This window comes from Mus musculus, chromosome 19 (assembly GCF_000001635.26).
Source record: "Mus musculus strain C57BL/6J chromosome 19, GRCm38.p6 C57BL/6J".
Classification (NCBI taxonomy): domain Eukaryota; kingdom Metazoa; phylum Chordata; class Mammalia; order Rodentia; family Muridae; genus Mus; species Mus musculus.
The window spans coordinates 38,810,262-38,820,599 of record NC_000085.6 but is presented as its reverse complement, the minus strand read 5'-3'; the positions used below and the strand labels follow the sequence as shown (position 1 = coordinate 38,820,599).

Below are 10,338 nucleotides of genomic sequence, written 5' to 3'. Positions count from 1 at the left end.
TAACAGTGAGACAGGCTCTGCTGTTTCCAAGACAGGGTGTGGAAGGAGAGAGAACAGGGAGAAAGTTAGAAGGGAGGTGGAAAGACGATGCCAGATAGAAGGCATTTTTCTCTGAGGTGAAAAGCAGAAAGGACTAGTCTTTGTAAGATTACCACTGTTCATGATCTCAGTGGCCCCTGGGTTTCTTCTGGCTTATCTCACCAGCTCAGAACTGTGAGGCCAACAATGTCAGGGCTGTGCTCAAGAACGATATACTTAACCCTGGGCATGGTGACTCTATAATTAGTACTTGGGAAACTGAGACAGGAGCATATTGAGTTGAGGGTCAGTCAAATAACAACGGCGTCTCTTTTTCTTTTTCTTTCTTCCTTTCTTTCTTTCTTTCTTTCTTTTTTTTTTTAAAAAACCTTTAATAGCCTCAAGTTCATCTTTGTGATTAACTTTTTATTTTTATTGTTTTTTATAATTTATTATTTTGTTTGTATATATGTGTGGGTGAGTGCCTGCCTGAGGAGGTCAGAAGAGGTCCTCAGAGATGGATGTGCTGGGAATAGAATCCGGGACTTTCTGGAGGAGCAGCAAGCACTCTTAAACACTGAACCACTTCTCCTGCCCAGTGTTTTATTCTGTTTTTTAATTTAGGAAAAGGTCTTTGGGAGACAAGTACTTAAAATACACATTCTTGCGATGCTTAAATCTTCCTGGAAGAGTTAACGATTCAGTCAGATAGTATCTTTACCAAAAAGGTAACAGAATCCTAATTCTGCAAGTCTCACCAATATAGTACTTTATCATATAATGGTTAAACCCAAAGAAAAAACGATTCCACAGTAAAACCATAGACTTTTTCTCTAGACAGGGACTACACTGGGTAGACTAGGCTCTGTAGACCGGGCCTCGAACTCACAGTGATCCACCTGCCTCTACCTCCCAGTGCTGGGATTAAAGACGTGCTCCACCACGCCTAAACTTAAGTGTGGACTTTCGGTTGGTGGAAGGTGGTGAGAGATCTTTCATCATTCGGTTCAAAGCCCCAGTGCCTGTGGAGGGATGGCTTCCAATAAAGAAGCTGCGGTTGCCCTCTAGAAGATCCAGAAGACGAAGTACCCGCAACAGGCGGAGCCACAAGACGCCGGCGATCAAAACCGCCAAGCCCTCGTCTTTTGTCTTCTCCAGGACTGAAAAGGAATCCGGGCGGGAACCTGCTTGAGTCCTTCAGCTGGGACGCCCACTCGCCCACTCTTCAGCCTCAGCGATTCTCACAAGGGTCAGTCCGTGAGAGACTGAGCCCGGGACCAGAGCCACCAGGGGGCGCACGCACCGCCGCCCGAAGAGGAAGTCCCGCCTCCCGTTTCCGGCGGCAGAAAGGGGGAGAGGCTGAAAGCGTCTTCCGGTTTGGGAAAGGTTGCGCTCAGTGCACGTGTGTCTTTTCCACCCGGCTCCTGCGTGTTCCTCTGTCCGAGTGATCTTGTCTGTGGTACTCCTCGCAGGCCTAAGGATGAAGGCGGTAAGTGCTGTCCGAACCCCGGCCCCCGGGAGTTGTGGCTGCTTGGGTTGACAGGGTCTCCCTCTGCCTGGCTTATCTTTCCCTTAGGTTTTGAGTCTGGTATAGGGGGCGGTGGCCTAACTTGGTGCTCCCTAGCCGATCTATGCTCCATCCACTTTGGGTCATTACTGGGGCTTTTGCTTCCTCGCCCACTACGCCCAAGCACGACCTCAGGCTGCAGATGCGAGGCCAGCACCGGGCCCTGCCACCGAATGGTGTCAGACTGAAGGGTTTTCCAAACTGTCTCTCGAATCTTATACACACGAGAAGCAAGTCTAAAGTTCCTTGAACCTGTTTTGTGAGACACTGAACCCGAAGAGAGCCTGTTTCCTCCTTAAAGTGTAAGGTGATAGGAAGGCTGGTGATTTTTCCCAGATGGAGAGGGAATTTAGAAGTAGCCTTGGGATTTGGATTACAAAGCACTTACCAGCGAGAGCGCTGGAATAACTTCTGTAACCTTCGCTTCTTTATGAATGACGTGAGGATTATTATTATTTAGGGTGTTGGGAAGTGTGAGTGCTTTGTAAATAATAAACCGACAAATGAATGTCAGTTGCTAAAGGCATCCATTATTTTGCTCTGAATGTGTTGCCGTACCAGTGTTAGACTAGCCTTGAATGACCGTTTGCCACAGAGAAGAGATTCATAATGTTTTGCTTTCAGATTGCACACGTGAGAGACTAGATTCAGATCACAGGGAAATCCCGTGTGGAGCAACTGATGCTCTAGTGCCATTCTGTAGGATTGCTTACTGCCGTGCATTGGTTTTTAGTTCTTACACAGGACCCGTGGTTGTGAGACAGTTTTGAAATTTGCTTTATTTAATCTATAAAGAGTTTTCCTTCACCTGATTTTAAAAATAATCAGAATTTCTTAGTTGTAGTGTCTCTTCTGTTGTTGTTTTCTAGAGAAGAAATAAAAAGCAGGTCCCAAGCTTTCGCAAGTTGATAAAAACTAGTAAAGTGAAACTTGAAAACAAATTGAAAAATAAGCAATTTAAACAACAAAGTACCATCAAGAAGTACCGAAAAGAGCAGAGGAAACTAAGGCAAGCTGTAAAAGATGCTGTGTCTAAAAAACCCATTCCGCTGGAGGACCCAAAGAGCAAACGGCCAGGTAACGAAAGTGTTCACTTACGCTGGAATGTTCTCCATGGAAGTGACTTGTTTTCTAGTGTCCACTTGTCCTGTGTTCAGATCCTTGTAGGTCTAGGTAAGGTCTTTTATGCTTTACCACAGTAAGTATGAGAAAACAATGCAAGACCATATGCCCTGTGAGAAAACTAGCTTCTCCTTTTCGTTGGCATAGACAGCAGATCTGAAAATGTACTTGGGGGATGCTCAGAGCAGCTGTGTAAATTTCGGGACACGCATCAGGGCTGCCGGCTTCCCATCCACTGAGAGTTAGCCGTGGTTAGCCTGCTTGGTTTTGCTCCATTCTTCACCATGCTGCCAGTAGGTATTTCCTTTTCTAAACTTGTGGTTTTCTTTCTCCTTGTACACTTGGGGTGAAGTTCAGCTGTAATAGTCTCGGTTGTTTTGTAGAACCATCTAAGGACCCCAGCTCCTCAAAACAGAAAAATATGATCATTTTAAAGTCAGGACAGTTCTCTAGCTGATGTAACTGTTCATTGTTCTATAGCCATCTCTCCTTCTCTTAACCTCCATGCAGTCTGACCCAAATGCAGCATTATCGTGATGGGTAGTGATCATTTGATTGGGAATCAGGAATAAAAAAATCTTCTCTTGGTTTTTGTTGCTAGCTATGTAGTCTTGGTTGGTCACTCAATCTCCAATCAAGGAACAATGAGTTAGCTGGTTAGATACTTTCAGAGATCTCTTCTAAGTTTTACAATCTGAAAGGTGTAATATGCTAATAGCTCCTTAATAAAAGAAAAGCAAAAGATTTCTTTATTTTTGCAACTTAGAATCTAAGTGAAGTTGCCAGAGAGGGAGGAATATAAGAAAAAGGCAGGTGCAAACGCTGTTGAATTTGATATGAAAATATTGAAGGACTTTTTTCTACTAAAGTGGGAGGCCAGGTCCTTGGATGACGGAGAAACGAGGCAGGTGAGGGAGTTAGAAGTGTGACGACAGAGAAAAAGGGGATTCAGTGGAAGAGGAAAAGCTGATCAACAAACACACCAAGTTTCTGGTTTGAGGAGTGGATTATTAGTTTAGATTAGGGGTTTTCTTCTATGCAGTGTTTATCAGTCTTAGTGCTACGAGGAAGGTGAGCTTTGTTAGGGAAGACAGTAAGAGTGTTTTGTTCACAGTTGACTCTTCTGCACTCAAAAGGGGTTGGGACACTTAGTTGTTACTGTTTTTTAATATATAATTATGTGTATTTATGTAAAAATAAAGAGTCGAGTTAAGAGGAACAGGAACAATGAGCGGATAGAGTTCGAATGACTCGAGTGAGGCTGGGGTTTTGATAGACATGAGTAACTTAAATGTAGAAGGAAAAGTTGCTGAGTGTGTTAGCAGGAGGGTGGGTGAGGTGTTACCATGCAGTCTGAGTGTGTTAGCAGGAGGGTGGGTGAGGTGTCACCATGCAGTCTGAGTGTGTTAGCAGGAGGCTGGGTGAGGTGTTACCATGCAGTCTGAGTGTGTTAGCAGGAGGGTGGGTGAGGTGTTACCATGCAGTGTAAGTGTGTTAGCAGGAGGCTGGGTGAGGTGTCACCCATGCAGTGTAAGTGTGTTAGCAGGAGGCTGGGTGAGGTGTTACCATGCAGTGTAAGTGTGCTAGCAGGAGGCTGGGCGAGGTGTTACCATACAGTGTAAGTGTGTTAGCAGGAGGCTGGGTGAGGTGTTACTGTGCAGTCTCAGTGTGTTAGCAGGAGGCTGGGTGAGGTGTTACCATGCAGTGTAAGTGTGTTAGCAGGAGGCTGGGTGAGGTGTTACCGTGCAGTCTAAGCAAGGGAGTAAAAGGAGAGCACTGGTGTATAGGACAGCAAGTGGTTGAAGGAATAAAGCTCTCTATCCGTAGTCAGTAAGACAGTGCCCTGGAATTAACTGAATGACACTGTGAGGACAGACGCTTGCAGTCAGAGTGAGCATCCAGGCTTGGACCTGGCCTTTGGAGATGACAGATGAAATGGAGCAAAAGTCACTGGAGGTGAGAAGGTGCCAGTGGACTCAGCCATTGGCTCTCAGATGCCCAGAGACAGTTCAGAATGCATGGAAACATTTACTTTTAGATTTCAGGAATCAGAGATACGAAGATGCTAGGTGCTTGTCACCCAGCCTTCATTGGGAGTACTGCGGGGAGAGCAGGTAATAGATAGAGTAGGAAAATGCACAGTTCTAATACTTGTGTTTTTCTTTTTGGTGGAGCAGTTAAAAGGATGGAGAGGGAGGAGGACGAGGAGGAAGAAGCCCTGCCTTTGGATATGATGGACGAGGATGACCTACAGCTGATGAAGGATTTAGGACAAAAGGCATCTTTTCTCACAAGAGATCTCTCTTCTAGGTAATAGTTCATCTGAGTTATGACTGAATTACAAAGTTGTAAGTGTGGTTCTGTTTTTGTTTTTGTTTTTTTCCTCGTGGTTTCTGAACATCACCCAGGCCCTAATACATACGAGACTCCTGTTCTCACTCTGGAGCCCAGTGTGTGTACTATGACTGATGGTCCTCCTGCCTCAGCCTTCAGCGTGCTGGGATTATATGCCTGGTTTACAGCAGACTTTCTAAATGATAGTTAAAGTAATCTGAAAGGAGAGAAGAGAAAATGTTTCATCAGATTGACTTACAGCAGTGATTCTTAGCCTTCCTCATGCGGCCCTGTAACACAGTTCCTCGTGCTGTGGTGTGGCCCCCATCCATAAAATCACGTCTGTTGTTACTTCACAACTAACTTTGCTACTGTTATAAATCATAATGTAAATACTTTTGGAGATTGAGGTTTGTCAAGAGGGCGAGCCTGTGGGACATTTTCTTGATTGAAATTTGATGTGGAAGAACCCAGCCCACGGTAGGCAGTGCCATCCCTTGGTCCGTGATCCCGGGCATTGTTAGAAAAACTGAGCAAGCTGGTAAGCACTGCTCTGCCATAGCTTCTGCTTCAGTTCCTTCCTTGAGTCCCTGCCCTTCGTGATGGACAATTGTAAGATGAAATAAACCCTCGGTTTCCGATGCTTATTACCGCAGTAGAGACCCAACTAGGACAGTACCCTTCAAAACTGAAACTGGGCTTTTTTTTTCTGCAGTGAACCAGTCCATATCAAGAAACGAAAGCATGAGAGTGTGATAGAGAAATATGAAAAAGTGCCAAGAACTCTGCAAACCGCACCGGAGAAGGAGTTGATTCACCTGCTCCCTATCAAGGACAAGAGTGGCATCATCCCTCAGGCTCGGGAGAAGCCGGGTGAGCCGCGTGCCTGGCTTCCTAGTTACACCGAGTTTTCACTAATAGAGCACGGTTACTTTTATTTATTTATTTATTCAAAGTTTAATTATATTTTAGCGGTTAGTCATACTTACAGAATAAGAGTAGCTGCCATTAGCATATAGCAGCCCGGCGATGCTGGCGGGGTCACAGTTCCTTCAGATACCTGTTGCATTAGGACTGCAACTAGAGCTACAAGGTTTGGGTGGCTATCTCTTCAAAGAGGGGAGGGCATGGGACAGAGGTAGAGAAAGAAGGAGAAAATGTTTTTGTGAAACAGAACAGAAAAGGGCAAAAATCAAAGACAAAGTTATAGGGATTTATAGCAAAGCAGGTACTCATGAAACTCCATCAAGGCAAAACCCAAAACCCGCCAGCCGCCTCGGAGCAGCTTTGTTGGTGCTTCCTCCCTCAGTCACTCACTGATAGGGCATCCTGAGATCTGTGGTAACCGCGGCTCAGCTCATGTCTCAGTTTTTGTTTTACCACGGAATGTTGTCATGGCTTTGATATGTAAATCTGTCCCATAGTCACTGACGTGCAGCAAGAAGAGGAGGCTGAGGAAGAGCTGGAAGATGAGGAAGGTAATGAGACGCGCCTCTGTCTGACAAATGGTTAGCTCGGATTGCTCTCGGCATGATGAGTGGAGGTAATGTTAGTTAGGCAGTGTACTGAGAGTGGGCACCGTAGAGCACTGCTCCACAGCCCGCTTCCTGTGTTTGAAAGGCTCACCTTGTGGAATATGATAGGCTTTTTTTAAATTAATGAATTAATTTATTTGCTTCACATTGATATACTTTTTATTGTGGAAAAATGTGAACAGTTTTTTCAGTGGTGAGGCAAACATGAAGACTTATAATTGTTACTGTTTGAATCCTTTTAATTATAAGAGAAGGACTTAAACTTTTTCTTTTTCTTTTTTTTTTTTGGTTTTTCGGGACAGGGTTTCTCTGTGTAGCCCTGGCTGTCCTGGAACTCACTCTGTAGACCAGGCTGGCCTCGAACTCAGAAATTCGCCTGCCTCTGCCTCCCAAGTGCTGGGACTAAAGGCGTGCGCCACCAAGCCCGGCTCTAAACTATTTCTTTTTAAGGTAGAAAAATTGAATTTTTTGATGCGAAATTTCTTTTTAAGTACAATTGTGCTAGTATATGTCTTTCTCAGATACTGAAATGTGGGTTTTTAATATTTAAAACTTTTTGCTGCTTTTTTAAGTCTTTAAAATGATATCTTTATTTATTGTGCAAGTGGTTGTGAGGTCAGAGTCTTGGCAGTGGGCTCCTCCTGCTCGCTGAGCCATCTCACTGTCGCTCAGGTTCACCTTTTTTCCTTCAGACTAGCTCTCATACTGTAGCTAGGTTCTCCTGGAACTTACTCCATAAACCAAGATGGCCTCAAACTCATGGCAGTCCTGAGTCAGCCTACCGAATGCTGGGATTACAGGCGTGAGCCACCATGTCCAGTAGAATAGTTTTAACTAATCAAAATGAACCTGAAAGTACACTTTACTTGAAACCATTAGTTTAGAATGTATGACAGCAAGCTGGTTAAATTTTACTTTTAACTTGGCAGACCCCATTAAAAGGCATATGAAATTACAGATCAACTGTTGTATTAGCTTGGTTTCAATACAGATTATACTTATACATTTATTACCTAGTTTCATTCTTAAGGTATCAAAGCACTACAGACTTGAAAACAAAAGAAAAGTGTTTTGTACTTTAAGGAAATGCTGAGTCAGAGCTGGGCTGTAGGGGCTATATTGACGCACACCTTTGATCCCAGCACTCAGGAGGGAGTCAGAGGCAGGCGGATCTCAGTTCGAGGCCAGCTCAGTGAACAGAGTGAGTTCCAGGACAGCCGCAGCTACACAGAGAAAGTGTCTTTAGCTATTGAAATGGTGGGCTCGTTAGCATAGTAGTTAGGAGTTTGAGCTTAGGCTTTGGATCCGTTTCTGTCAGATTTTGAAACTGAAGTTAGTCAAGCTCCTTTGTTTTCTTATCCATGAAATGACATGTGTGTACTAGTAAGAATGGTAGTACCTGCCCTACATGATGGTTGAGAGGCTGAGGCACCGCCATAAACACAGCTTCTCCATTATCTTCATTAGTGCTAATTATGAGTTTAGTATGCATTTATTAGCGCTCTGAGAATAAAGGAATATTTAAGGAGGAAAGCCCCATTTCTTTCAGAGGTCATTGAAGACCCCAGGAAGGAGCTGACCATAGAAGAGCATGTGATCGAGAGAAAGAAGAAACTGCAGGACAAGAAAATACAGATTGCAGCCTTAGCATCTGCTATTCTGTCAGATCCAGAAAGTCATGTGAGTGGTTTTAGTTACATGTAAACCACAGTGTGTTAAAGAGCTCTGGCTTCCTGTATGCACACACAACTGGAAAGAATGAGCTAAACACAGGCTTGAGTTGAGTGAAGAACAGATGGAATCTTAGTTTCACCCTGCGTCTCAGCCTAGTTTCTTTCATGAGCTTAGAGCTGCCATTTAGATGCTGAGGTTTATTTTCCTCATTTGTAAGCAAAGACACAGGGCTTGTCTTAGTAACTCTGAAGACAGTAAGTGTCTAAAACAGTACTGTGTTAGGGAAGAAGAATCTTCCTACAGATCTGCCTGCGCGGGTATGTATGTATGTATGTATGTATGTATGTATGTATGTAAATACGTATATGTATGTGTGCGCTGCGCCATTCTCCTGGGGGTGGGTGTTGCATATGACGATGAAACCCAGGGCCTCAAGCATGCTAGGATATTTGCCATATCACTCAGCTACTTTCCCAGCCCTATAGCTGATTGTTTGTGTCTGTCAGTCAGTCAGTCAGTCAGGGTCTTTCTAGACTGGCCGCAAACTACCCTGGGTTTTGGGATATTATGTGTGCATCATCATGCCTATCTGTGTAGTTTTTAATAAGGAATTTTCTATACAAAAGTCAGTGGAGTTAGTTCAGGAATGTGTGTAAATAGGAAGTACTGTACAAGCCTTAGCACTTGAGAAGCTGAGGCAGGAGGATTGCCAGTAGTTCAAACTCAGCCTGAAAGTAAGATCCTTTCTCAAAAACCAGAGAAGCAGAGGAGGAGGGAGAGAAGGAAGCAGGAGGGAATACGGGAGGATGGAGGAAAAGAGAACAAGAAGGAAGGCAGGAAATGCCGGAGTGAAGTAGAGTGAGAGCTGCAGAAGGCTGCCGTTGGGGCTCGGGGACAGTGGTGAACGGAAACGCAGCAAGCCTCACGTTCAGACTTGGCTTCCCCAGCTGCTGTGAGATGGGGTGAGCCATTTTATCCAAGGTCACTTATTCTTTAAAAAGAACCACGTTAAACACTTGGTTGTGAGGCTTAGATGAGAATAAATATTAAATGATGACGTCAGTCCTGTTGCTGACTTTTCCAGCATCTGAGTGTGACAGGTATTTATTTATTGAATGATAAATTAGATTTACATTAAACATTATTTACTATTGTGGGGGAAGGCATGTGTCACAGGAATGTGAGAACAACTCTGTGGAGTGGGTTCTCTTGTTTCGTCTTTACATGGATTTCAGGAATTAAACTCAGGTTTTCAGTCCTGCTCATGTGAGCCAAACTTTAAGTAGCACTTGTTACATGAGTCAGAATCAGAGTGGGGAAGTTAGTTAATTACCATAGAACCATAGAGGTATCATATTAATTTTTAAAAATATTTTCTTTTGAGAATTTCATAAATGTATATAGTGAAATATAATCATAACCACACACACCCCACACCCCGGCTGTTTTTGTTGTTTGTTTTGATAACCCACCAAGTCCATTTAGTGAATTAGTGCTGCCTAGATGTACCTGGGGGTAGGGTTTGTTTATTTCTTTTTTTTCTTTTTTTGTTTTTAGAAACAGGGTTTCTCTGTATAGCCCTGGCTGTTCTGGAACTCTCTCTGTAGACCAGGCTGGCCTCAAATTCACAGAGATCCACCTGCTTTTGCCTCCCAAGTGAGTGCTGAAATTGGATGTGTGTGCACCACTATGCCCAGCTTCTAACTTACTTTTAATAAAGTTTGTACTTGCCCACATAACAAACATATGGTTTCCATCTAACTCTTGTGATGTGTCCGTTGGAGTTGAATGCAACCTGGGTCTGAGTCACTAGGTGAATTTGGCTGTTGTCTTTTGCTCTGGAATGTTTTGCCACAATTTCTGTAATCTTACAAATGATTGCCTTAACAGATTAAAAAACTGAAAGAGTTGCGTTCCATGCTGATGGAGCAGGACCCTGATGTGGCTGTCACTGTCCGGAAGTTGGTTATCATCTCACTGATGGAGCTGTTTAAGGACATCACTCCCTCGTATAAAATCCGGCCTCTAACCGAAGCAGAAAAATCTACCAAGGTGATGCTAGAGAAAATTACTGCATAAAATAAGCCA

General features: G+C 43.9%; 1 protein-coding gene across 2 annotated transcripts in view; it reads left to right on the top strand.

Annotated features, from left to right (window-relative positions):
- The first annotated feature begins 289 nt into the window (after positions 1-289).
- The window catches only part of Noc3l (NOC3 like DNA replication regulator), a 32,190-nt gene continuing 22,141 nt past the window's right edge, over positions 290-10,338 (top strand). Inside the window, exons 1-7 of one of the 2 annotated variants that reach the window (XR_386499.4) lie at positions 290-1,507; positions 2,455-2,662; positions 4,885-5,017; positions 5,757-5,914; positions 6,466-6,519; positions 8,126-8,256; positions 10,141-10,302. Coding sequence is in view for 1 of the 2 variants with exons in the window: in NM_021315.2 (NP_067290.2) it covers positions 1,499-1,507; positions 2,455-2,662; positions 4,885-5,017; positions 5,757-5,914; positions 6,466-6,519; positions 8,126-8,256; positions 10,141-10,302 (855 nt within the window). In the remaining variant the exon portion in view is untranslated. The remainder of the gene's footprint in view (positions 1,508-2,454; positions 2,663-4,884; positions 5,018-5,756; positions 5,915-6,465; positions 6,520-8,125; positions 8,257-10,140; positions 10,303-10,338) is intronic. The other variant, NM_021315.2, reaches the window with a different exon arrangement.